This window comes from Homarus americanus, unplaced genomic scaffold (assembly GCF_018991925.1).
Source record: "Homarus americanus isolate GMGI-L3 unplaced genomic scaffold, GMGI_Hamer_2.0 scaffold42433, whole genome shotgun sequence".
Classification (NCBI taxonomy): Eukaryota; Metazoa; Arthropoda; class Malacostraca; order Decapoda; family Nephropidae; genus Homarus; species Homarus americanus.
Genome location: NW_024738086.1, coordinates 59,317 through 86,417, shown reverse-complemented (window position 1 = coordinate 86,417; position 27,101 = coordinate 59,317). Strand labels below are relative to the sequence as shown.

Genomic DNA, 27,101 nt, shown 5'->3' with positions numbered 1-27,101 from the left:
GCTCGTTGAGTCACCTTATCACTGACACACTCAGATAAACTATCATCAAGTCAGACTGAAGGAAGATATGCTTTCCACGCTGGCGCCAAGTCCACTAGCTCCTATTTGTTACTCTTCCTGGTGTGTGTGTGTGTGGGGGTGGAGGATGCGGGTATGGGTACTAGTGGTGGTGAAGGTCATTGCTGCACACCTCCGCACTATGTTCAGGCCATTTACTAGTGGCATTGATCTTAATAACATTGATCAAGTTGTAAAAGGGTTGTGGTTGTGATAAGAATAATTGTATTACTATAACAACAACAATAATGCTACCATCACTACCACCATCACCACTACTACAACCATCACCACTACTACAACCATTACCAACTACTACCATCACCACTATATTCACCACCACAATAATCATTACCATCATCACCATCACTACTATTACCACCACCACCATCATCCTAACCACCACTACCACCATCATCACCACTACCACCATCATCACCACTACCACCATCATCACCACTACCACCATCATCACCACAACCATCATCAACCACCATCATCCTAACCACCACTACCACCATCATCACCACTACCACCATCTCACCACTACCACCATCATCACTACCACCATCATCACTACTACTACCATCATCACCACAACCACCATCATCATAACCACCACTACCACCATCATCACCACTACCACCATCATCACCACTACCACCATCATCACCACTACCACCATCATCACCACAACCACCATCATCACCACAACTTACTTTGAGCCAGATTATAACAGGTGTATCAACGTTGGTGCCTCGCTTCCTTTACACACCAGACCAGTAACACCACATATAAAAACATGAATTACAAATTAAACTTGTTTACTTCATCGACTGTAAACAAAACACTAATTAAGGGTATTCTTCATCGTAAACACCTCCCTTGTTATGATTCCAGGTATATATATATTTTTTTTTACTAATATTCAAGAATTTATTATGAATGTTTAATTAATCCGGCGGCCAACTTTGGGAGAGAGAGAGAGAGAGAGAGAGAGAGAGAGAGAGAGAGAGAGAGAGAGAGAGAGAGAGAGAGTTCCCTCCACATCAAAATTGAAATTCCGAAGCGGCGACTGAGTGAATTTTCCGTCTAATTTGGTCTAGTTTGTTTTGATTAACTTGATTATAGCGGCGGCGATGACCTTTCATGACCGCGGGCAGAACCGACATTTCTGACGCTGATTATAGAGTCACTAGACCAACCTGAATAGCCAATCTGAAGCACTAACCAATCGTAAACACAATCTAATCAATCCTAATCTTACCCACCTTTACACTACCCAACCCAAGGCAAAGCTAATCAAATGTAATACAGGATTAAGATGACTAAAATAACACCTGCTGGGAGTGTCACCAGGGGGGAGTGTCACCGGGGGGTGTCACCAAGGGGGAGTAGTGTCACCAAGGGGGGTAGTGTCACCATGGGGGGAGTGTCACCAGGGGAGTGTCATCACGGGGTCACTAAGGGGGAGTAGTGTTGCTGGGGAGTGTCACTGGGGAGGGGTCACCAAGGGGAGAGGTCACCATGGGGGAGGTCACCATGGGGGAGTGTCATCAGGGGGTCACCTGCTATGGGGAGGTCACCATGGGGGGGGCTCACCAAGGGGGGTAGTGTCACCATGGGGGAGGTCAACAGGGGGGGTGTCACGGGGGGGGAGGTCACCATGGGGGGTCACCATGGGGAGTGTCACCATGGGGGGGATTGTCACCATGGGGGTCACCAAGGGGGGAGGTGTCACCATGGGGAGTGTCACTAGGGGAGGTCACCAAGGGGGAGTAGTCACCATGGGGGAGGTCACTGGGGGTCACCAAGGGGGAGGTTGCCATGGGGGGAGTGGGGTCACCATGGGGGGGAGTGTCACCATGGGGGAGGTCACCATGGAGGGATTGTCACCATGGGGAGGGGGGGGCTCCATGGGGGAGACTTGTATATACTTAGAGGTGTATTGTGTAGCGTGGGGTGTAGGGCGTGTGTGTGTGTGTGTGTGTGTGTGTGTGTGTGAAAAGGAGCCGTGTGATGAATTTCTCTTAAGTGTCAGCACATTCTATTGTGTGCATTGTGCTTGGCAGTATAGTCCATTATTTACATTGTACATTGTATAGTGCATTTACATTCATAGACCGAGTGCATGATAGCTTGAGCACAGAATAATGTATCTAGGGTTAGCTGTCACTTCAGTCATTATCCAAACTTCATTATGTCTTGTCTCGTTTATTCTTCTTTCCTTTGCTATTTCCTCCCATCATTGTAAGTTTATTGTCTCATGGAGATTATCTGCGTTTGTCTTTTTTAGTTTCTTTATCCAGCTGTTGTGAGTGTTTCGTTTTGACAGTGTTTAGGGGTGTAGTTCTGGATTGTTCCGGGTTAGTGGTGTGGTGTGGTGTGGTGTGGTGTGGTGTGGTGTGGTGTGGTGATCAAGCAGCAGTAATGATAGACCCTGCCTGAGGGGATGACTCAGTGTTTGTATTGTGTTGAAACTTTTCCATTGCGTCACGTCTCTCTTCAAAAGTCGCCTTCCTTACAGTTCAAAGGAGACTGACCACACTAGCAGCTCCCAACCCGACCATACCTTTGTCTACGTGGCTGGAACCTTTTGTTTATTAACCTTTAGATATATAAATGAAAATGACTTCAGAACGTTAAGAATATGTTTAATTAATCTTATAAAGTCGAGATTATAATTTACTCTAGTACTAATAGCTTACAAACTAGCCCTATTTAACCCCCCTCAGGATTAAATGCTATTTGGTAAGTGCCTATTAGGTCTTGGCTCTCCTAGGTATGATAGTTAGGTTGGGGCTTGTTATCATCGTTAGGTTTGGACCAGTTATCATAGGTTTGGGCCAGTTATCATAGGTTTGGACCAGTTATCATAGGTTTGGGCCAGTTATCATAGGTTTGGGCCAGTTATCATAGGTTTGGGCCAGTTATCATAGGTTTGGGCCAGTTATCATAGGTTTGGGCCAGTTATCATAGGTTTGGGCCAGTTATCATAGGTTTGGGCCAGTTATCATAGGTTTGGGCCAGTTATCATAGGTTTGGACACAGTTATCATAGGTCTGGACCCTGTTTAACCAGTCTCCTCGCTTCCCCAAAGATGGTCAACACTAATGGCAATCCAGACGTGACTCCTGGCTATCTTGTATTGACCATTGTGAGGTAAATATTTATATGACGTTGAGGGGAAGTAAGTGTGGTAATTATGCCCCAGTGATCTCTATATTCTGTTGCCATATTGGGATTTTCTTACCTTATAACTTGTGTCTTCACCTGTAGTTATACTTAAATCTGTACCTGGCATTATGTCTCTACTTATACTTATATTCACATCACTTATGTCAACCTGATGTTCCCTCAAAATGGATGAGAGTAATCGACATTTTTGCTTGTTATTCTTGCGGTTTTACCGGTGTCGTCCTTAGCTTCACAACATAAAGGTCATTATAGTCGATTTCTTGGATGACCTGAAGATTAGCCCCCCCTCCCCCCTCAACTTTCATCAGGGAAAAACATTGCAAAACTTTTTAATTTTTCTTAAACTTAAAAATATAAGATAGTTACAATGGTCATTACTTGTATCCGTACCTGTACTTGTGTCCATACCTGTACCTGTATCTAATTCCTGCCTACTGTATCCGTATTTATACCTGTACCTAAATCCTTCCTCCTGTACCTGTCCCTGAAATCTTACTGTTACTTCTGAATTAATAAGATGTAACTAAATATATATATATATATATAATTGTATTTAACCTTCAATGTTGACTGATTCAGAACGTCACTCTTGAGTTGTCGTTTGTGTTGAAACTCTTAAGATGTGTATAGGTCATTTATTGATGTTTTTATTTCGTTATGGAGAAGGGTAATTTTGGTGGTCATATTTCTGTTAGGGTAGGTTAGCTTTAGGTTAGCTTTAGGTTAGATTTGGTTAGGTTAGGTTATTATTATGAGCTAGACAGATGCACGTTCAGTTAGTCTTTTACCCAGTGTGAGCGTCTTCAAGGATTACCTCCACCCCCTGACTGACCCAAGGGCACCATACTGTACCACAATGATGTACCAATACCACTATATTGTACCGTCACCATCACCAGGGTTGTACCATCCATCATGTCAATCCAATATCACCACCACCATCGTAGCATCGCCGACTAATTCAATTACCCCACCACCACCACCACCACCACCACCACCACCACCCCCACCCCCACCACCTATTCCTGTTGGCCGCCACTACCCACCACCACCACTACCACCGGCTAATGCACTTTATCGTATGAGCGTCACAGCTGTAAATACTCCTCGTGTGTCTCCGTGCCAGCACCACCCTCACCACTGTACCTGAAACACCACTGTAAACCATGCATCCAGGAAGTACCTTTGTAAGCCGTGTGATTATCAGATACCATTGTTAACTCGGTAGGTCTCTCTCATTCATCACTGTACATTTGTAAACAACATCAATACAGTTTTGTAACCTCAGTAAATATGAATATGTAAGCTGTATCGGTGCACAATTTGAATGATCTTCTGTACAGTTGTAAACAGTGTGGGTGTACATATATAATGTTATGAATATACCTTTGTAAATTGGTTAGGTGATAAGCTTCTATAAATAGGTGATAGAAGCGAGGTTGTGTATCTGGTGTGGTGGTGATGGTGATGGAGTGTAGTGGTGGTGGTGTGGTGGTGGTGTAAGTGGTGGTGGTTGTGTGGTATTGGCGGCAGGGATTGTGTGGTAGCGGGGGTGGTGATGGTGGTAGGGACGGCTTTAAATACCTCGACCAGTGTGTCAGAAGCAGGGGTATGGCCAACTGAGGGAAGCTATCTGTGTGAGAGAGAGAGAGAGAGAGAGAGAGAGAGACTATGTTATTTGCATAATGGAAACAAAAGAGAGTGAGTGACTGTGTGTCCATTTGTGTATGTGTGAGAGCGTGTTTACTGTCTTGGCAACCTCTTGTCTTGTCTTCCTTCAGCAGTATTTCATTCGTTTTCTTCACTTGTCGTTGTCAACACAGTTCTCGTCTAGACAGGCAGGCAAAGACAAAGACATAGGTAATTATATAACGCATCACCTGTCTTTATAACTACTGGAGTGTTTGTACAGATTCACGCCACTGTATAAAGTGATTATGGTCAAGTTTTTTCTTGTGTGTGTGTGTGTGTGTGTGTGTGTGTGTGTGTGTGTGTGTGTGTGTGTGTGTGTGTGTGTGTGTGTGTGTAGGGTAAGGTGTGTGTAAAGGGTGTGTGTGTGTGTGTGTGTGTGTGTGTGTGTGTGTGTGTGTGTTTGTGTGTGTGTGTGTGTGTGTGTGTGTGTGTGTGTTTGTGTAAACCTGATATCGACGTTCCGTTGGACGTTAGTTATAGAATACAAAACCATCCTGACCAACTTGTCCAGAATAGTTCAGCGCAAGTAGGGGGTTATTGTCCCAGATGTCTTCCGCCTCCAGAGCCCATATTGTCAGTGTTGATTCACCTGTATCACGCCCTTACTACCTGTGTGTGTGGGTCAGCATCTTATTGCGCCATGTCTCGAGAAAAACAAGACTGCGTTTATGTTATTGTGACAAGTTGAGTAGATCGTTGTGAGAGCTTGAGGGTTTGAGCCATACCCTAAAAGGCACCACTGAAGCGAAAAGCATTTGTTTGTAGCCTGAAGGTCGGGCGAGCGATCATTCCTGTTGTGGGGAGTTCTTAACCGCGTCATTGCTTAAAAGGGATGGAACGCCAGGGACTGTTTATTGCTCGTACTGGCGTTGCATTTTATGGTGAGGACCCCCAAGGGCTTGTAGAATGAGGAGGAGGATTATTTGAGGTCATTAAGAGAGGTGTTGTGTCTCCAGGCTCTTCCATATTAACGCTAAGGTTCTTCAAGGTGTCGGAAGAGGGGAATTCCGATCTGTGGGAAGACCAGGGTAAGTTGTGTGTGTACATCCAAGACCGTTTGTTATTACCGTATTTAGACTACACACACACACACACACACACACACACACCAGAGACAGACGGGCAGACACACACACACTCCTGTCAGCTAAAACATTCCCTTAATAACACTCGGTTGCATCACACGCACAGTCACCAAAAACAACACTCAACCTCAGCTGTGCTTATTACAACTCCTGAAGGGGGGTAGACAGACCTCCCTCAACATAGGAGTGTTTTTGGTACACCTTTTCCTCCACCACCACCTTCGAGGGCTCCTGACGAAGTTGTACAGTTGGCATGACCTGAATATTGGGGACTCTCGGTGATATATCCTGGAGGTGATTTTAGGTGAACATATACACACGCTGCTGACGATGGTGTTCCCGATAGAAAGCCATAACCTTAATCTGTTCTATTTTTAACCACTGAAGATCGTCTTTAACCAATTGAGGCTAAAGGTTAATGGTCTAATGACACGGTACATGGCAGTAAGAATTGACCACTTACGATGTGTAGCTCCCGGTACCGTCTTTGGTTGGCAGATTCAATTACTGTCGTCCATTTAGATGCAAGTTGAGAGCTGATGCACGCGATCTCTCTTGTCTTACGGAGGGAGGTGGGGGAGGCAGTTACTTGCAAGACAATGATGGCGTATGTTTGTCTGAATGCGTGTCTGTTTATCCAATTATATATCTACTGTCTCAATCAATGGCGGAGTATTTAGACACACACACACACACACACACACACACACACACATATTTCTTTGGTGAGTGTACTGGAGTGGTGGCACCATCAACAAGTGTGAGTGGTGGCACAGTGTTGTCACCCTGCCTGGTGATGCCATAGTGTTGTCACCCTGCCTGGTGGTGGCACAGTGTTGTCACCCTGCCGGGTGGTGGCACAGTGTTGTCACCCTGCCGGGTGGTGGCACAGTGTTGTCACCCTGCCTGGTGGTGGCACAGTTTTGTCACCCTGACTGGTGGTGGCACAGTGTTGTCACCCTGACTGGTGGTGGCACAGTGTTGTCACCCTGCCTGGTGGCACACCCTGCCGGGTGGTGGCACAGTGTTGTCACCCCTGCCGGGTGGTGGCACAGTGTTGTCACCCTGCCTGGTGGTGGCACAGTGTTGTCACCCCTGCCGAATGGTGGCGCACAGTGTTGTCACCCTGCCGGGTGGTGGCACAGTGTTGTCACCCTGCCGGGTGGTGGCACAGTGTTGTCACCCTGCCTGGTGGTGGCACAGTGTTGTCACCCTGACTGGTGGTGGCACAGTGTTGTCACCCTGACTGGTGGTGGCACAGTTTTGTCACCCTGACTGGTGGTGGCACAGTGTTGTCACCCTGCCGGGTGGTGGCACAGTGTTGTCACCCTGCCGGGTGGTGGCACAGTGTTGTCACCCTGCCGGGTGGTGGCACAGTGTTGTCACCCTGCCTGGTGGTGGCACAGTGTTGTCACGCTGCCTGGTGTTCCAACAGTTGGTAGGTCAACAGAAGCCTCTTGTAGTGGGTCTTGGCCAATGATGTTATTAAGTCGGCGGTGTATGACAGCGGCCTGGCGAGAGAAAGGAGGACTCCCACTACTGGACCAACGGTTGGAAGCTGAACCGTCTTAAGGAAGCTGTTGCTGGGCCACCTAGTCACTCAGACACATAACCATATCGTGTTTTGTCAATGTTGAAATCCGCCATGGTGGAGCCTAAGATGGTGATGAATGGCGGTGGCGAGACTAAAATATACAAAACCTCCATCCAAGATTAATGTAGCGGAGTGTCTTAAAACCTCCTCCTCTCTTTCTTTACTCTCAGTCCTCCCATCATAGTATTGTCTTCTCTCCTTCTCTCTCTTCCTTCACCTCTTCTTTCCTCTCCTTTATCATGTTGTTTTTCGCTGCTGCCTCGTCTCCTCTTGCTGCTTGCACGTAGTCAGGCAGACACACAGCATCACCACCACCACACAGGATATCTCATCCTCCTCTCATTCTCCCCCGTAATATCTCCCCCATCCCTCACCCCCCATCCTCCTCCACTTCCCTTCTCCACAAGCTCATCTCGTGCACTTGTTGCCATGTGAGGGAGGAGGAGGAGGAAGAGAGGAGAGATCTGATGACTGTTGGGATTGAATCGTCTGCCACTAAGAGATATGTGTTGTGTTCCGCAACTCTCTCTCTCGATTGGTGTGTGTGTGTGTGTGTGTGTGTGTGTATGATATTATTATTATTATTATTATTGATATTGTGTGTGTGTGTGTGTGTGTTGTGTGTGTGTGTTGACTTCTAGGGGCATTAGGCATCGCTTAGTGTATCACATGTACAGCGCCTTTACCTTGGTTATAGGTACAGTACCTGGGAGTGTGTGTGTGGCTATTATTACACACACACACACACACACACACACACACACACACACACACACACACACACACACACACAACACCTTCTGTAGCTATTCTGTTATTGTGTGCTGTATTGACGCTCCTGTATTATCTTGTAGTGCGTTATATTCTGTTAGCTTATTTCTTTATTTTATTTTGTTACTGCTATTTGGATTTTTACCATTCTATTTGTATCTGATTTTTATGGCGCCGGGTGATAATAAATAGTAAGCAAAATTAGCTCACAAGTACCCAGTAATGAGACCACAGTGCCACAGGGAGGGAGATAGCTATCCACCTATCTCACCTTGTGTGCTATATGAGGAAGGTTAGGTTAGGTTAGGATTTAAGTTAGGATTAGTTAAGTTAGGGTTAAGTTAAGTTAGGATTAAGTTAAGTTAGGTTGGTTGGTTAAGTTAAGTTAGGTTAGGTTAGGTTAGGATTATGCCAGTGCAAATGGTAGGGCAGGTCGACCATGTTATTTGGAGTGACCATCAGTAGTTGTCGATGTACTGTAATCTGTCTACTTGTCTCCGTTAATAGCACAAAATATGAGTACTAATAATAATAATAATAAACGGTTTATTAATAGAGTTGCAGCCGGTGGCTGAAAATATACAGACTTACATTAGATTTAGACATAATGATATAATATGCATTGAATACATTTACAGGGCTGTGCAGTACATAAATCAGGAGTTGTTTATTATTTTAACAATAGATGGGATAGTGCTGTTCTTATATCTATCGGTGCGGGCTCTTATGGGCTGAATTTTGTTGTAGTGGCGGACTACACGAGTTGGGTGGGGGGCAGGAGGTGGCGATGGCGAGGGTGGTGCAGTAGTCCACGGCCAAACCTTTCCAGTGCTTGGTGGTGGAGGTCACTGAGGGATGGCATTTCCAGGGTGGAGAGAGCGTTGGTGTAGCCGGGGTATTCTGCAACTGTGTGTGTGTGTGTGTGTGTGTGTGTGTGTGTATAACTGGACCATGAGGCAAGCCATGATAACACTTACCCTCACACCTCCTTCACCAGAGTATAAATATTTACACGACTCTCCCACACACATATACTTCCATCCTACTTCAATTTATTTCTTTATTTTTAGTCATAGGTCAAGTAGACGTAGATACATTACTAGGTGGTGTGAGATAGATCATATAAGACTCACTTTCTCCTTTAATTCAATAAGCTCACGTTATCGAGGGAAAATAAACGTTGATTAATGCTTCACTTCTACACTGTCATTCACTAACTCTTGAAAAATATGAATCTTTATTTATCTGTCGTTGATGATGACATGACATGACAACATCCATCTAAATGAGTTGACAGATGTAATAATAACGAAGACATATCCATCAACTTTCACTCTGACTGAACTACCACATTAATGATTTCTCAAACTGTTTAATTGCCCCTGATGTTTAGTGCTGACAATTCCCCCCCCCCATCCCACCCCCCACCCCTCCACAGGCAACTCACGGGTGGGGGGGGGGGGAGGGGTTGTCATGGATCGCTATAAGGTCGAATTCCTTCATATGTGTAACAAGACCAAAGAACTTTTTTAATATTAATGTGTTTTTATCATATCACCATTTATCAGTTTACTAGCTATATGGGTAGTTGGTCTCTCCTTTGTTGTTGAGTTCTTCTTCTTCTGTCAACGCTGCTACAACCACTCTTGCTGGAAGTAATATTAATACATCTACTACCACTACGTTTCCTACTATTTCTACCACTTCTATTATTACTACATGTTACTACAACTATTAGCAGACGATTAAAGCCTTAACTGCAAGAAACATTTCCATAATTGTAAACTATCACCAATTATACTTAATATTGTCACTTAGAATATATAGAATGAAACAAGACGATATGTGGCAACTGTGAGTAATTCTAGATGGTCGTAAATTGTTGGACTAAGACAGAGGATAAACGCTCTTACTGTTGCATCTGCCTGTTGGATTTATATGAAGTTTAGTATTTTAATAACTGAAGGTTGACATGACATTAATAATCCTCAATATATTTTAACAATAAACTCACTCTAGCTGTGTCTTGGTGAGTGACGGAAGGAGGGGCCGGAGGAACTTAGAGGCGCTTGTCTAGAGAGATGATGATTGGTGTGGCGAATTATGTAACGATTATAAAAACATGAGCACCAACCTGTGGGAACCTATGTGTCATGGGCGTGTGGGTGGGCGTATGAAGGCGACCATGGGCGTGTGGGTGGGTGTATGAAGGCGACCATGGGCGTGTGGGTGGGTGTATGAAGGCGACCATGGGCGTGTGGGTGGGTGTATGAAGGCGACCATGGGCGTGTGGGTGGGTGTATGAAGGCGACCATGGGCGTGTGGGTGGCTATATGAAGGCAATCATGGTCGTGTGGGTGGGTGGGTGTATGAAGGCGACCATGGGCGTGTGGGTGGGTGTATGAAGGCAATCATGGGCGTGTGGGTGGCTATATGAAGGCAATCATGGTCGTGTGGGTGGCCTATATAACATAATCATCCCAACTGTCGCCTTACACCACCACGAATGTTAAAACGCGAGAAGAAACTTACGTGACTCACTTAACTTAAAGTTGAACTAAACACAATCAAGAATCAGCTGACTATTGAGGAAGGACTTGAAGTGTTACAACTTTGTCTCAGGTGAACCCGTAGTACAGTTTGTGTCGGGTGTCGCTGTTTCATTTTGTTTCGATATTTTTTCTTTGTTTTTCTTTACCTCTGTTTTGCTGACTGTACACACGAAGGTTGGACCCATCCTAGGATTATATATGTGTGTATGTTTATGTAATCTTAAGTGGGGGACTAATTACGCCTTAACAGACAGGTATTTAATGAGTTGAAAGTTGAGTTAATTAGTTTAGGCACGTATGGTCGTATCTCTTATTGTTTACCTGTTTACATCCAAGTCATGAAGTGAGTGGAATGTCTTGGTTCCGTGACGTCACAGATGGAAAGGCAGCGGCGAGGGAATCTCACCACTGTGGTTCTCAACTTAAGGTTTATATTAGTGAACGTCTTGTGCAGGCCTCACCTCCATCAGATGTAGCTCACATACTACCAAGTTGCTAGACGTTAATAGTGATGATAATGGTAGAAATAAAATTGATGATAAAAAGAAGATTAATACCTAGAAAGATTTCATCAGTAACATTAGTATTAATAATTGTCATGGAGATAAAATTAAGATAATACTAATTAAAAAGATAATGATTATAAACTGTAGTAATAGAGTTAATTATAAAAGCAGTACTAATGTTTGTATTCTTGACACACACACACACACACGTCCTTGACCAGCAAAGGGACAAGACTTACCTGGCTCTCCTCTGGGAGCAGCCAGGTCAACTGTTATGTTGGCCCATACCAACTATCTTTCCTGAACCTTCCTCTCCACCGGAATATCAACAAGTTCTCGCCAGAAGTTACTATTTCATTTAGGAAAGGAATGGAACCAGTGTTGAACAGTGGTGAACAGTGCTCAAGTCAATGAAAAACAACTCAACAGTAACAGCCGAGTCGTACCCAAGTTAACCTTCACACAGTGAGGTCCCAGGTACCCAGTGATAACTGCCCGTGAGACTCAACAACACCATCTATGTGTTAATCCGTCTACGATAGAGGCTAGATAGATTCATGGATGATAAGAGAGTGGTAGTAACTCTCGACAGGAGCTGCCATGCACAGGCCAACCGGCCTATTGCAGACTCCTTATTTTCTTATGTTCTTATGATAGGGAGGGCTGGGACCACACCTTACTCACTTGAGTGAGTGAGGTCCTGTGACACCAGACCACGTGGTGTCCCCATGATGCTACGACACCACGTAGTGAATGAGTTGCTACAGCATCATGTGAGGTTCCTCATAACACCATCTGTGAGGGAATTACTACACCACGTCAAGCCCCTCATAGCACCATCTGCGAGGGAATTACTACACCACGTGATGCCCCTCATAACACCACCTGTGAGAGAATTACTACACCACGTGATGCCCCTCATAACACCATCTGTGAGGGAATTACTACACCACGTGATGCCCCTCATAACACTATCTGTCACAGATGATCTGAGGGAATTACTACACCACGTCAAGCCCCTCGTAACACCATCTGTGAGGGAATTACTACGAACATAAGAATGGAGGAAACTGCCGCGGGCCTATTGGCCCATACTGGGCAGTCCCATTTACACCCAACCCCTATTGCTCATGTATCCGTCCAACCTTTGTTTGAAGTTATGCAGCGTATTCGAGTTAATGATGATATTTGGTAACTTGTTCCGCTCGTCCACTACTCTATTTCCAAACCAATGTATACCTATTTCGCGCCTAAATCTAAATTTGTCTAATTTAAAACCATTGTTACGAGTTCGCTCCTGGTTGGATAGTTTGAGTACCTTTGTAATGTCCCCTTTGTTTAGCCCTGACTTCCATTTATACACCTCTATCATATCGCCCCTCACTCTACGTCTCTCGAGGGAGTGCAAATTAAGATGTTTTAACCTGTCTCTATACTCAAGGTTCCTAGTGCCCGGGATTAGCCTTGTCATTCACCTCTGAATTCTTTCCAAGGATTCTATATCCATTCTGTAATACGGTGGTGGAGTTGCGTGTGATGTGTGGTGGGTGAGAATGGTGTGTGGTGGGTGAGGATGGTGTGTGGTGGGTGAGGATGGTGTGTGGTGGGTGAGGATGGTGTGTGGTGGGTGCGTGTGATGTGTGGTGGGTGCGTGTTATGTGTGGTGGGTGAGAATGGTGTGTGGTGGGTGAGAATGGTGTGTGGTGGGTGAGGATGGTGTGTGGTGGGTGAGGATGGTGTGTGGTGGGTGAGGATGGTGTGTGGTGGGTGCGTGTGATGTGTGGTGGGTGAGAATGGTGTGTGGTGGGTGAGGATGGTGTGTGGTGGGTGAGGATGGTGTGTGGTGGGTGAGGATGGTGTGTGGTGGGTGCGTGTGATGTGTGTGGTGGGTGAGAATGGTGTGTGGTGGGTGTTGAGGATGGTGTGTGGTGGGTGAGGATGGTGTGTGGTGGGTGCGTGTGATGTGTGGTGGGTGAGAGGGATGGTGTGTGGTGGGTGAGGGTGGTATGTGGTGAGTGATGATGGTGTGTGGTGGGTGAGGATGGTGTGTGGTGGGTGAGACTGGTGTGGGGTGGGTGAGGGTGGTGTGTGGTGAGTGATGATGATGTGTGGTGGGTGAGGATGGCGTGTGGTGGGTGAGGATGGCGTGTGGTGGGTGAGAATGGTGTTGGGTGGGTGAGGATGGTGGGTGGTGTATGTCAGGACGGCCATTAATATAGTTTAGTGGGCGGGCGGGGTGTAAGAAAACAAAGGGGCGGTGATGATGCCTCGTTAAGAGTACACCGTGTTGGTTCTGTCTGATACTCCACCTAGTGTATGATTAGTGGCACTCTGGGGGGTAACTGGTGGTGGAGTGCCTGCCTTCAGTACTTTTGGTGGTGGTAGTGGCACTCTGAGGGTAGCTGGTGGTGGAGTGCCTGCCTTCAGTACTGTTGGTGGTGGTAGTGGCACTCTGAGGGTAGCTGGTGGTGGAGTGCCTGCTCAGTACTGTTGGTGGTGGTAGTGGCACTCTGGGGGTAGCTGGTGGTGGAGTGCCTGCCTCTGCATTGTTGGTGGTAGTGGCACCTGGGGTAGCTGGTGGTGGAGTGCCTGCCTTCAGTACTGTTGGTGGTGGTAGTGGCACTCTGGGGGTAGCTGGTGGTGGAGTGCCTGCCTCAGTACTGTTGGTGGTGCAGTGGCACCTGGGGGTAGCTGGTGGTGGAGTGCCTGCCTTCAGTACTGTTGGTGGTGGTAGTGGCACTCTGGGGGTAGCTGGTGGTGGAGTGCCTGCCTTCAGTACTTGGTGGTGGTAGTGGCACTCTGGGGGTAGCTGGTGTGGAGTGCCTGCCTTCAGTACTGTTGGTGGTGTAGTGGCCTCTGGGGGTAGCTGGAGTGCCTGCCTCAGTACTGTTGTGGTGGTAGTGGCACCTGGGGGTAGCTGGTGGTGGAGTGCCTGCTTAGTACTGTTGGTGGTGGTAGTGGCACCTGGGGTAGCTGGTGGTGGAGTGCCTGCCTCAGTACTGTTGGTGGTGGTAGTGGCCTTCTGGGGGTAGCTGGTGGTGGAGTGCCTGCCTCAGTACTGTTGGTGGTAGTGGCACTCTGAGGGTAGCTGGTGGTGGAGGCCTGCCTTCAGTACTGTTGTGGTGGTAGGCACTCTGGGGGTAGCTGGTGGTGGAGTGCGCCTTCAGTACTGTTGGTGGTGGTAGTACTTGGGGGTAGCTGGTGGTGGAGTGCCTGCCTTCAGTACTGTTGGTGGTGGTAGTGGCACCCTGAGGGTATGGTGGTGGAGTGCCTGCCTCAGTACTGTTGGTGGTGGTAGTGGCACCTTGGGGGTAGCTGGTGGTGGAGTGCCTGCCTTCAGTACTGTTGGTGGTGGTAGTGGCACCCTGAGGGTAGCTGGTGGTGGAGTGCCTGCCTTCAGTACTGTTGGTGGTGGTAGTGGCACTCTGAAGGAGTAGCTGGTGGTGTGCCTGCCTCAGTACTGTTGGTGGTGGTAGTGGCACTCTGAGGGTAGCTGGTGGTGGAGGCCTGCCTTCATACTGTTGGTGGTGGTAGTGGCACTCTGGGGGTAGTTGGTGGAGTGCCTGCCTTCAGTACTGTTGGTGGTGGTGGCACCTGAGGGTAGCTGGTGGAGGCCTGCCTCAGTACGTTGGTGGTGGAGTGGCACTCTGGAAGGGTATGGTGGTGGAGTGCCTGCTTGTACTGTTGGTGGTGGTAGTGGCACTCTGAAGGGTAGCTGGTGGTGGAGTGCCTGCCTTCAGTACTGTTGGTGGTGGTAGTGGCACTCTGGGAGTAGCTGGTGGTGAGCCTGCCTCAGTACTGGTGGTGGTAGTGGCACTCTGAGGTAGCTGGTGGTGGAGTGCCTGTCAGTACTGTTGGTGGTGGTAGTGGCACCTGGGGGTAGCTGGTGGTGAGCCTGCCTTCAGTACTGTTGGTGGTGGTAGTGCCACTCTGGGGGTAGCTGGTGGTGGAGTGCCTGCCTCAGTACTGTTGGTGGTGGTAGTGGCACCTGGGTAGCTGGTGGTGGAGTGCCTGCCTCAGTACTTTGGTGGTGGTAGTGCTCTGAGGGTAGCGCTGGTGGAGTGCCTGCCTAGTGGTGTGTGGTGGTGGTGCACCTGAGGGTAGCTGGTGGTGGGTGCCTGCCTCAGTACTGTTGAGGTGGTAGTGGCACCTGGGGGTAGCTGGTGGTGGTGCCTGCCTCAGTACTGTTGGTGGTGGTAGTGGCCTGGGGGTAGCTGGTGGTGAGCCTGCTCAGTACTGTTGGGGGTGGTAGGCACCTGAGGGGTAGCTGGTGGTGGAGTGCCTGCCTTCAGTACTGTTGGTGGTGGTAGTGGCACTCTGGGGTAGCTGGTGGTGGAGTGCCTGCCTTCAGTACTGTTGGTGGTGGTAGTGGCACTCTGGGGGTAGGTGGTGGAGTGCCTGCCTTCAGTAACTGTTGGTGGTGGTAGTGGCACTCGGTAGCTGGTGTGAGTGCCTGCTCAGTACTTTTGGTGGTGGTAGTGGCACTCTGAGGGTAGCTGGTGGTGGAGTGCCTGCCTTCAGTACTGTTGGTGGTGGTAGTGGCACTCTGAGGGGTAGCTGGTGGTGGGTGCCTGCCTTCAGTACTGTTGTGGTGGTAGTGGCACTCTGAGGGTAGCTGGGTGGGGGTGCCTGCTCAGTACTGTTGGTGGTAGTGGCCTCTCTGGGGGTAACTGGTGGTGGAGTGCCTGCCTTCAGTACTGTTGGTGTGGTAGTGGCACTCTGGGAGGTAGCTGGTGGTGGAGTGCCTGCTTCAGTACTGTTGGTGGTGGTAGTGCACCTGGGGGTAGCTGGGTGGAGTGCCTGCCTTCAGTACTGTTGGTGGTGTAGTGGCACCTGAGGGTAGCTGGTGGAGTGCCTGCCTTCAGTAGTGTGGTGGTGGTAGTGGCACTCTGAGGTAGCTGGTGGTGGAGTGCCTGCCTCAGTACTGTTGGTGGGTAGTGGCACTCTGGGGGGTAGCTGGTGGTGAGTGCCTGCCTTCAGTACTGTTGGTGGTGGTAGTGGCACCTGGGAGGTAGCTGGTGGTGGAGTGCCTGCCTCAGTACTGTTGGTGGTGGTAGTGGCAATCTGGGAGGTAGCTGGTGGTGGAGTGCCTGCCTCAGTACTGTTGTGGTGGTAGGCAATCTGGGAGGTAGCTGGTGGTGGAGTGCCTGCCTTCAGTACTGTTGGTGGTGGTGTGGCACCTGGGGGTAGCTGGTGGTGGAGTGCCTGCCTTCAGTACTGTTGGTGTGGTAGTGGCACCTGAGGGTAGCTGGTGGTGAGTGCCTGCCTCAGTACTGTTGGTGGTGGTAGTGGCACTCGGGGTAGCTGGTGGAGTGCCTGCCTTCAGTACTGTTGGTGTGTAGGCACCTCTGAGGGTAGCTGGTGGTGGAGTGCCTGCCTTCAGTACTGTTGGTGGTGGTAGTGGCACTCTGGGGGGTAGCTGGTGGTGGAGTGCCTGCCTTCAGTACTGTTGGTGGTGGTAGTGGCAATCTGGGAGGTAGCTGTGGTGGTAGCACTCTGAGGGCAGCTGTGGTGGAATGCCTGCCTTCACTAGCGGGACAAAGGATGATGGAAATGGTGTTGGTGATAGTGTGTGTTGCAGCTGATGACCCCGAGTGGGCGTTGTTGTTGTCTCTGGTCACACACCCGGGGCTGAGTGACTTTTATCTCGCTGCCACACCCACCACCCACTTGATCTCCACACCCACCGCCCACTTTGTACTTGGTATCCACACCCATCACCCAGTTGACACTTGGTCTCCACACCCATCACCCAGTTGGCACTTGGTCTCCACACACATCACCCAGTTGGTCTCCACGCCTCACCCATCTTGTTGGCTGTATTACCCATACGAAAAGTTGACATATTTTCACTAATACTTCCATCAGATTTGTCTTATTGCAATACTTTTATTATACGTTCATCAGATGGTAATTACTTCACACCTGTACTACATTATCGAAGTAAATCTATCCATGTAGTGATCTTTATAACTAACTTTTGTGATTCTCTTAAAAGCTGCATCTTACTGTACTTGTATTAGCTAACCAGATCACATAAGCAAAGTGGCTGCCTTAGTGTCGTCTTGCCGAGGGGGTGTTGTGTGTCACCTTTTCATGATGTTGCTGTCCTTCATTCACTCCTCTGTCTGTCTCTCACTCCTCTCTCTCACTCCTCCATACGTCCGTTCTTCTCTCACTTTTTATCTCTCAACGTCATTCCCTGTCTCATCTCCACTCCACTTCCCTGAATCTCCTCCTCTCTTTTCCTCAATGTCTCTCCCCCCTCCCCTCTTCGTTAGCCCCGCCAGGCACCCCTTATGACACCCATATTGATTGTCAGGTGTTTGGCTCCCGTACAAGTTGGTTCCCTGCCCTGTCTTCCTCCCTCTCTTCCTCCTTCTCCCCCCCTCTCTCTCTTCTCGTGTCAAAATACTCCCGTACTTCCTCTGAATATTCCATTTTGTTACCCAACATTCATGTGTATTTTATATGTGGAGACGGCCACACACACACACACACACACACACTGCCTGGGGGATGGAACTCAGGAATACGTTGTTTTTTAAGATTGAATGAAGTTTGCTATATGATTGATGGTATAATGATCATAAGTGTCACACAAGTGAGACAGAAGACAATAACAAAACGTACGTAATACACCAGCTACCGGAGCCGCAGGTGGTGGAGGTGAGAACAAGGACACATGCCGCCACTAGTTTTTCCCTCCAGCAGCACGTGGCACGAGGGGACGCGCGGCGCACTCATGACCGTCACGCTGGCAGGCTTAGGGTCCCAGTGGGGGGATGTTGGCACCACACACAGAGGGGAGCACGAGGTGAAACATTGTTGGTAATGATGGAATTGGTGAGAGGGGGGAGGGGGCACGTGAGGAGAAGACGTGACTATGGGATACCCTAGTCACGGGGCGCGTGCAGAGGGCCGGTCACTCTTTAGATAGAGGGATTGATGCCCTCTGTCAGTGACCTGTGCCGTGCCACTCGTGACACTCCTCCCGTTCCTCCCCCCTCCTACCCAACTCGCATGGCACCAGGCATACCCGGTGCCAGTACTTAGCCACACCCGCAGCCATACACCTCGCTGTCTCTACCCTCGCCCTGATAACTTGTGCTGTGTGAAGTAGGCAGTGAAGCTACGACTGACTGGCTGCTCTAGGCCTACTTGATAAGATAACCTTCAGGCGTATTGGTGTTTAGAAGTTAATTGGATTGTTATTGTTGCCTGCCTCTGTATAGCGCCTTGGACCCTGTTAAAGTAACTGTACAGTGATTATGCAGAACCTGTGAAGGTTATTGTGTCATCATTGTGGTGTGGTGATAATGGTGTGTTGGTTTATAGTTCGAAACATTGAAAAGTCGTCCATCCGAGTCGAATAATTCCTTAACATATTCGAAATAATCATCTCAGTTTTATAATATAAGGCGATTCGGTCTGCTTGAGTGATGGGTTTGGGTGACAGCGGCTATAAGATGTTCTTCAAGATTGACTGGAGTCAGGCTTGTATACAAATATTAGAAATGATATGGTACTGTTGTGATAAACTCTGGACTCTCTTCTCCAACAACTACTTCTTGAAAAATCGACAAGAGTAAGTTTTTTTTTGGTTTTCCATTATGGGAGAACACAACATGTGACCAGCAGCTACACAACGTGAGGAGAGCGCCCTATTGACGTCACCTGTAGAGGCTCCACCACTTACCCCATGATGACGAACACGGGCCTCTATATCACCTCCAGATAAGACATAAGATACAATAGTGTGTTAATCTGAGGCAGTGAATGCGTCCCGTCCTCAGTAACAGGAAGGTCGAGGTGGAAGACGGATTAGTGCAGCTTTAGTGATCATCAATAAAGATAATCTGCCAAGGGTTAAGGGCACCCGAATTAATTTCTTGAATTTCGTCTAATAATCTAGTGGGTCATCGGAAACCTTTTCACAATCTTCCGAACATGTTATCTGTATCGTCTTGAACCTTCCAGGCAACTGAAGGAAGCCTTTGAAAAAAAAATCCTCATTTCTTCCCAGAACATAGCAAAGGTCTTAAAGTCATTTGAATTACCCAGTGCAGCTTGGCGAACATCAGAAGATCCGTGGGGTATTTTCACCCATTTGAACGTCTCCGATGGTTTCCAGAACGTCCCGAAATGACTCTACTCCAGAGAGCCGGAGGAGGCATTGAACCTTCGAAACACGAGTAGTGTACAGGGGGAGCTGTAAAAGTCTTTCGGGCATCCCAAGAAGGCTAAGAATTGGAGGTGTGTACAGTGAACGGGTCCCATGACTCGGCCAAGGCGGTATTCTTGAACTGAGAGTTTAACATTCACAAGGCGTTCAGTAAATATCTATGCCTGGTGCTTTGTCAGCGACGCAGGCAGGGCTGACCCTGGACTGCGGTGGCGGCTACCACTGGACGAAATACTTTTATAAACGTTAGAGAAACTTGAGAGATTAACGAAACTTTTAAAGAAACACTTGCGTCAGTAAGGCCTTAATAGTTACGTCTAAACACATGAGAGAACATTGAAACGTCCGAGAGAACACATATGTGAACAAGATGTAAACAAATACAGAAGATCATTGGTGATGAAAGGGAGCGTATATTTGTGAACAAGATAATGCTGCACTGAAGTATCCTGGTGGAGTAACCGCTGTGGGTTGCTGCCAAGTGTATGTATAACTCACCAGAACTGTGAAAAGTGAGATCTTTGTGTTGTCACGAGGACTGAACATGTTGAAGAGCTGTTTCCCCGACGATATGGTGTGGGATCCTGAAGGATACGGCTATCTAGGGACGCCCCCGTCGCCTACTCTTACACCATCACCGCCTTACCTGGGTGGGTCACTGGACAGGTTCCATCAACAACACCACCACCCCCCGAGGAGACACAGGTACTGCTCCTCACCCATCTGGCTCACACCTGGGGGCACCACATCACTCATACCTGCCAGGGGACGGTGCCTGTCATAGTACACCTACTGGTAGTTCTTAAGTTTTAAATTTAGATAAATGACAGCAACTGAGTTATTATGTTTATAGACATTTTATAAAACTAGGAAGTGGCATATATCCCCTCAGCCTGACGTACAGCGGAGTATAGGGTGGCGTGACGGAGGTATGTTAGACCGGGTGTACCCTTAGTAGTCAAGGTCGTGGTGGTGGTGTGGGAGAGTGAGGGTACGACAGTGGTTCAATGGCCGCTGCTAAACCCAGGATACTCTTGCTTGTCTCATATTACCCAGGGAAGTAACCTATTTGTTTATATCATTCTTATCTCTCTCTCTCTCTCTCTCTCTCTCTCTCTCTCTCTCTCTCTCGTACGTTATCACTACCAAGTCCTCTTTGTATGCTGTATATACAGTAAATGTTAAGCTGATCACCAGGGAGAACCTGTCCCTTAGCGCTAGAGACGTTAGGTGTGGTTGAGGACCCGTCCCTTAGCGCTTAGAGACGTTAGGTGTGGTTGAGGACCCGTCACTCAGCGCTGGGTGTGGTGTAAGATGGTATCAGGCCCAGGAAGAGACATGTTAACGCAGTGTTTATATGGCTCCCCGTAGTGATGGTGTAGCGGCGTTCACATGTAGATCACTTAGCTTGTGTGGTCGAGGACTCTGATGCTTAATACCCGCTAATAATAATATAATAATAGTGACACTAGTAATGAATTATATTGTTAGTAATTATAATAGTAATAAGAATGATAATATAGATAATTAGAGGAGTAATAGTAATGGTATTATTATTATTATTATTATTAGATTTTTTAATAATAGTAACAATAATAATGTGATATTGATAGTAGTTTTAGTAGTAGTAGTAGAAATAATAATAATAATAATAATAATAATAATAATAATAATAATAATAATAATAATAAAACAATAATGTGGCTCGAATCTTTTTGAGTAAATAGATGCATTAATATTTAATTGTGATTTGTTATTGTGATTGTGAGAATGTCTTAGTGGGTGTAACTCTTGTTGTCTATAGTGTGGTGTGTAGTAACGCCTGTAGCTTGTGGTCAGTGTTTAAGAATTATACTTCTGTCTTGTCAATATGTCATTATTATTAGATTTAATATTTTGTGCTTCATCACTAACAAGTTGATATGTGTCTCATCACTAAGTTTATAATTATGTCTCATCACTAACAAGTTGATCTCTTATGTCTCTCAGGAACAGCGAGAAGCGGAAGGAAAAGTCCCGAGACGCCGCAAGATGTCGTCGTGGGAAGGAGAGCGAGATCTTTACGGAGCTGGCCAGCGCCCTGCCCCTCCCGGCCCAGACCATAGCCCAGCTGGATAAGGCCTCCGTCATGCGCCTCACCCTCACCTTCCTCAAGACCCGCGCACTCTGTCAGGCAGGTCAGTACTACACACACACACGATCAAGAGGAGGGGAGGAGTTGGGTGCAGTAGGTGTTGGTGGGGGGTAATGGTAGTACAGGGTGGGGGGGTGTTCTCACAGCTTAAAGTAAGGTTCTCACGGTTGCTGGTGAGGTTCCCACGGCTCACCACCTGTTCAATAGCCCCCCTCCCTCACCCTTCACCCCTCCCCACCTTCCTGCTACTCTTGCTGGTGTTGAGCTAGTGAAGAATATGCGGGTCAGGGATGTGCGCTACTAAGGGGAGGTGGTGGTCTACTGACGAGGGGGCAGCCGAATGGGGAGAAAAATGAAGGGCGTGAGAGTTGAAAGGGGTTATAGGGAATGGGGGTGTTGAATGGTGGATGGGATGGGAAGTTGAGGCGGGTTTCAAGTCATGAGTTGGGAGGGAGGGAGGGGAGGTATGGAGGTTGGTGGAAGGGGGAAGAGAGAGGAGGTGGAAGCCGCAGAGAAGAGAGGTAGGTAAGCAAGGGAGGAAGGAAGAGAAAAAGGAGGCAGGGGTGGAGAGAAGAGAGGTAGGTGGTAAGGGAGTGGAGGTAGGTAAAGGAAGAGAGGTATGATGTAGGGGTGGCAAGAGAAGAGAGGTAGGTGGTAAGGGGAGTGGAGGTAGGTGGAAGGGGAAAGAGAGGTAAGGAGGTAGGTGGAAAGAGAAGAGAGGTAGGTGGTAAGGGGAGTGGAGGTAGGTGGAAGGGGAAAGAGAGGTAAGGAGGTAGGTGGAAAGAGAAGAGAGGTAGGTGGTAAGGGGAGTGGAGGTAGGTGGAAGAAGTACGTCACGTATTTTGTTGTATCAGCTGTCTTATTCCTGATGACATTCACTATTGTCTATATAGCGTTAATATTATACTCCGACTGTAGGGATTTCCTCAAGAACCTGTAACCTGGTGTGTTTTCTCCTCTACACAGTTTATAACATGGGATGGTGCCTCTATATCTGGTATACGAAGCTTCCATTATAAGAATCACTGCCTCCTCCTTCTCCTCCTCCTCCTCCTTCTTCTCTTCCTCATTCTCTTCCTCCTCCTTCTCTTCCTCCTTGCTATAACATCCAGTACTGGGGGAATTCCCGAGTCAGTGAAGCACAGGTTAATATAAGAGAGTAATTTCTGAAGTAATGTGTAAGTAAATGAAAATAAATCACCCTTCCTTGATAATAGAATAACCAGGAGGTATTATGGTCGTTGTTGTAATAGACTACTGATATATTCAGCTGTGACTCGATCCCTTGACGCGGAGTATTGGATTTCTTGTTGGACGTTGACGTAGAGTTGGATCCAGAGTAAGTGTTTGTCCATTCGTCACACCTTACTACGTCAGTGTTTAACAGACGTAAGGATAAAAATAAAAAGTCTTATGGGGGAATAAGACTTTTCTAAGTATATATTTTATCTCAGGTGCTCGATGAAATGTATGTATAGTGCGTTCTCGAGCTGATATACAGAGTTAATGAAGACATGTCAGACGTCTATATATATATTGGTTGGTGATATAAGATTGTTTGTGTTCTGTTATAGCGCCAGTTGTTCTTCCTTAAGTTGATGGAGAATTGATAATCTTCACTACATGGATATAAATGTTGCTCCGGTGATGGATGATCGTGGTGGCGGGAAGGTGTGTCAAGTGAAACCCGAAACTTGCTGTCCCTAGAGTTGCCATGCTTCCCCCTCCTCCTCCCCCTCCTCCTCCTCCTCCTTCCTCCTCCACCTCCACCCCTGCCCCAGACTTTGACGAAATATTTGCATTCAGTAATTTTACCAGAAACAATGTCCACTAGTGTGAGATGGAAGCCGTTTTCAGAACCAGGTGCCATAGCAGGTTGTTGCCGCCGCCACCCTAGCTATTTAAGGTTTTAACGATGTTGGGGTAAAGTATGGACGCCTCTGTGTCTGCCCCATGGGGTCATTTACGTGTGTGTGTGTGTGTGTGTGTGTAATAATAATAATAATAATAAATAATAATTAACGGTTTATTGAAGAGCTTGGCAGCCAGAAGGCTGAAAATATACAGTTATATATTTGGGAATGGGCGCACGAATTACAAATAATATACAAGTGACATAAGTGACACAAATAAGACATATAGTAACTTAGATGGGGATCAGCTAAACTACAGTTCATTTCAACATAGTGACAGTGAGGAGCAGTGTTTACTGGGAGTGAATACACTGATTTATTACATGTTATTGATATTTTACAATGGTTGGGACTGGGCTGTTCTTATAGCGATCAGTTCGTGCACGTATTGATGCGGTTGAGATGAACAGCAATTCTCGGACAGGGGATTCGTAGGGGCGGTGTCGGGGATGGTGTAGAAGTTTTACCAGCAGATGAGGCCGTGGTGATGGTCAGTGAGAGTCGAAAGGGTCAGTGTGTTGAGCGCTTCTTGATGTGGAGTAGGAAGGAGAGAATAATTTGCATGCCCTTTGCACCAGTGTTTACGTTGTGTGGCATTTAGGGAGGAAGACCAGGTGGGGGAGGCACAGAGCTTGGGAAGTATGAATGTTGAGGGCTCGTGTGGAGGGAACTCCGAGGACTTGAGTCGGCGGAGGAGGTGGAGACGGAAACTGGAGGATTTGACAACTTCACTGACGTGTGGTTTCAATTTAGTTTGTTGTCTATGGTGACCCGAGGAGCTCTGTGGAATCTACAACCTGGAGTGTGTTCGGACCTAGGGTAATGGAAGGAGGTGGGACAATGTCGGAGGAGAGGTTGATGTGCATGACCAGGTCTGTATGTTGATGGTGACATGGTTGTTGGTGGCCCAGTTTGGAGACTGGTCAATAAATCCTGAAGGGCGGTATAGTTGGGAGCAGAATTGTTGACGCTGATCCCAATGGTGAGCGTCGACATATTTCCAGACAGGGTTTCTAGGGCATCATTGATGAGCATAAGGAAGCAGAGTGGTCCCATCTTGGTGCCTTGGGGACGCCACAGGTGAGTGACTGAAAGTGGAGACAGCCCTCAAGCGCAGCCGATGCCAGCCTGAGGAAGTCTGCTATGGTATGAGACTTCTCCGAAGCCGAGTCGATATTGTTAGATTATATTGTGGATTAGGCCGAACTGCTTTTGTGTGTGTGTGTGTGTGTGTGTTCCTTTCGAACTGTACTGTGATTTTATGCGGGTAAAGAGGGTTCTAGTTGTCGCTTTGTCCGTCCTAGTGTTTATCTCTGTAGGTCTCATTCTCGGTTTTGGTCTTCGTGGTCTCGACTATATGACCGGTAAATACTGTTGTCTGTCACCCCCCCCCCAAATCTTATCTCAGAAACAGCTTGACGATCAGAATTTATTTGTGATGTGAGAGCCGTCTAGTGCTCAATCTCTCGGGCGCTCCTCCTGGTGGTCAAGGTCGCGGCTGGAAGGTTTAAAGGTCTAACGTTAGGAGAATTTTATAAGAGTTACTGGTTCTTGTTTGTTTGTTTTCTGTGGATGGTGATGGGGAGGAGAGGGGTTTGGTGGTGGGGAGGAGGGGCTGGTGGTGGGAGGAGAGGGGCTGGTGGAGGGGGGCTGGTGGTGGGTGGAGGGGTTGTAGGGGAGGAGGGAGCTGGTGGGTGGGGAGGGGAGGGGGGCTGCAGGGGGAGGAGGAGCTGGTGGTGGGGGGTGGAGGGGGCCGTAGGGGAGGAGGGAGCTGGTGGTGGGGGAGGAGGGGGGCTGGTAGTGGGGAGGAGGGAGTTGTAGTGGAGGAGGCTGGTGGTGGGGAGGAGGGGGGGCTGGTGGTGGGAGGAGGGGCTGGTGGTGGGGTGGAGGAGGGGGCTGTAGTGGGGAGGAGGGGGCTGTAGTGGGGAGGAGGGGGCTGGTGGTAGTATGGAAGGGGGACGGGGCTGGTGATGGAGAGAGAAGTGTGGGGGACAACGAAGTTATAAAACACCTGAAAATATATTTGTTCCAAGTAATAAAAAAAAACAAGAAAAAAAAACTCATACAAAAACACAACCTTCATCTTGATTATGAGAACAGTTGATCTTTCTTTTGCTGTCCTCAAGGTAAGTGAAGAGAGTAAAACGGCTGAATGCATTGGGATCCGTTTTCTGTCTTAGCTACGTAACTGTGTGATATCCATGATTATTTCCTCCACTATAACCTTCCTTTGTCCCACCCGACTGCGTCATATCTGTGGGGAAGGTTTGCTGGATCGTTTACTATCTATAATATAAAACAGTCAAGAATAAAAAAAGGCTTTAGACGAGGGATATCACTGGATAACTTCACAGCCATGGGGGGGTCACTGACAGGTGGATGCATCGTAAACACTCATGAAAGCAGATCAGTCAGAGATAATGGTGTAAACATGGGATTTTTTCGTCTTGTTGTCAAAATACAAGAATCATCAGACAGCAGCTTAGAAGAGTCTCAGTATTGACCTAAATAAGTTCCGGGAAAGTGTGGCTGATCAGCTGGGTAATGGAGACTGACTTGGCGAATACCGGGGTGAGGTAGAGTCCAGGTAATGGAGACTGACTTGGCGAATACCGGGGTGAAGTAGAGTCCAGGTAATGGTGACTGACTTGGCGAATACCGGGGTAAGGTAGAGTCCAGGTAATGTAAGAGACTTGGCGAATACCGGGGTGAGATAAAGTCCAGTGTACCCTCAGTGAACACGCTATAAACTTCAGGTATATAAAAGGTGGGAGCGACCAAGGCCTCAGTGGTGAGTTATTAGAGGAGCGAGAGAGAGCCCCAGTACCCGCCAGCAGCACCACCTCCCACGCCACCGTCAGATAAAAAGAATATAGTCATACAGTCACCACTCATGCAGGTGTATAAGGTGAGACAGGGGAGATGGGGTCGTCTGAGAGAGAGAGAGAGAGAGAGAGAGAGAGAGAGAGAGAGAGAGTTGTATGTGTGGTGTTACTGATGGTGTGGTGGTCATTGTGTATTGTATGTGTACGGTGTGAGGATGTGGTGTGGGTGTTGCTATAGAACTGTCATCTATCTGGATTAGGGTTGGCCGTGCTCTGGGTTTGCCGGCTCCGGGGTGGCTCCAGTAACTCGCCTCCACCTCCAGGCTACCTCCACTAACCCTAGCTTATGTTCCGGTGCTGTTCCTCTTCCGGTTCCCTTTACCTGGCTCCAGAAAGTCAGTGGACGATAGAATTACAATTTATATATAAAAATAATTTAGGCAAATTTTTTCAGTGAGAAATAGGAGAAAATAGGAACCCGGTTTTGCAAATTATTTATAGTGAACTAGCAATATACTACTTGCATTATATAACGTTCAATTATAACTCTTGTCTCGGTAGTAAGGTTCAATTAGTAAGGAGTCACTCC

At 47.7% G+C, this 27,101-nt stretch overlaps 1 protein-coding gene across 1 annotated transcript in view; it reads left to right on the top strand.

Annotated features, from left to right (window-relative positions):
* Positions 1–27,101, top strand: part of LOC121873723 (hypoxia-inducible factor 1-alpha-like) — a 75,044-nt gene that overhangs the window by 23,014 nt on the left and 24,929 nt on the right. Inside the window, exon 2 of the mRNA XM_042377426.1 lies at positions 21,630–21,817. Within this exon, the coding sequence (XP_042233360.1) occupies positions 21,630–21,817 (188 nt within the window). The remainder of the gene's footprint in view (positions 1–21,629; positions 21,818–27,101) is intronic.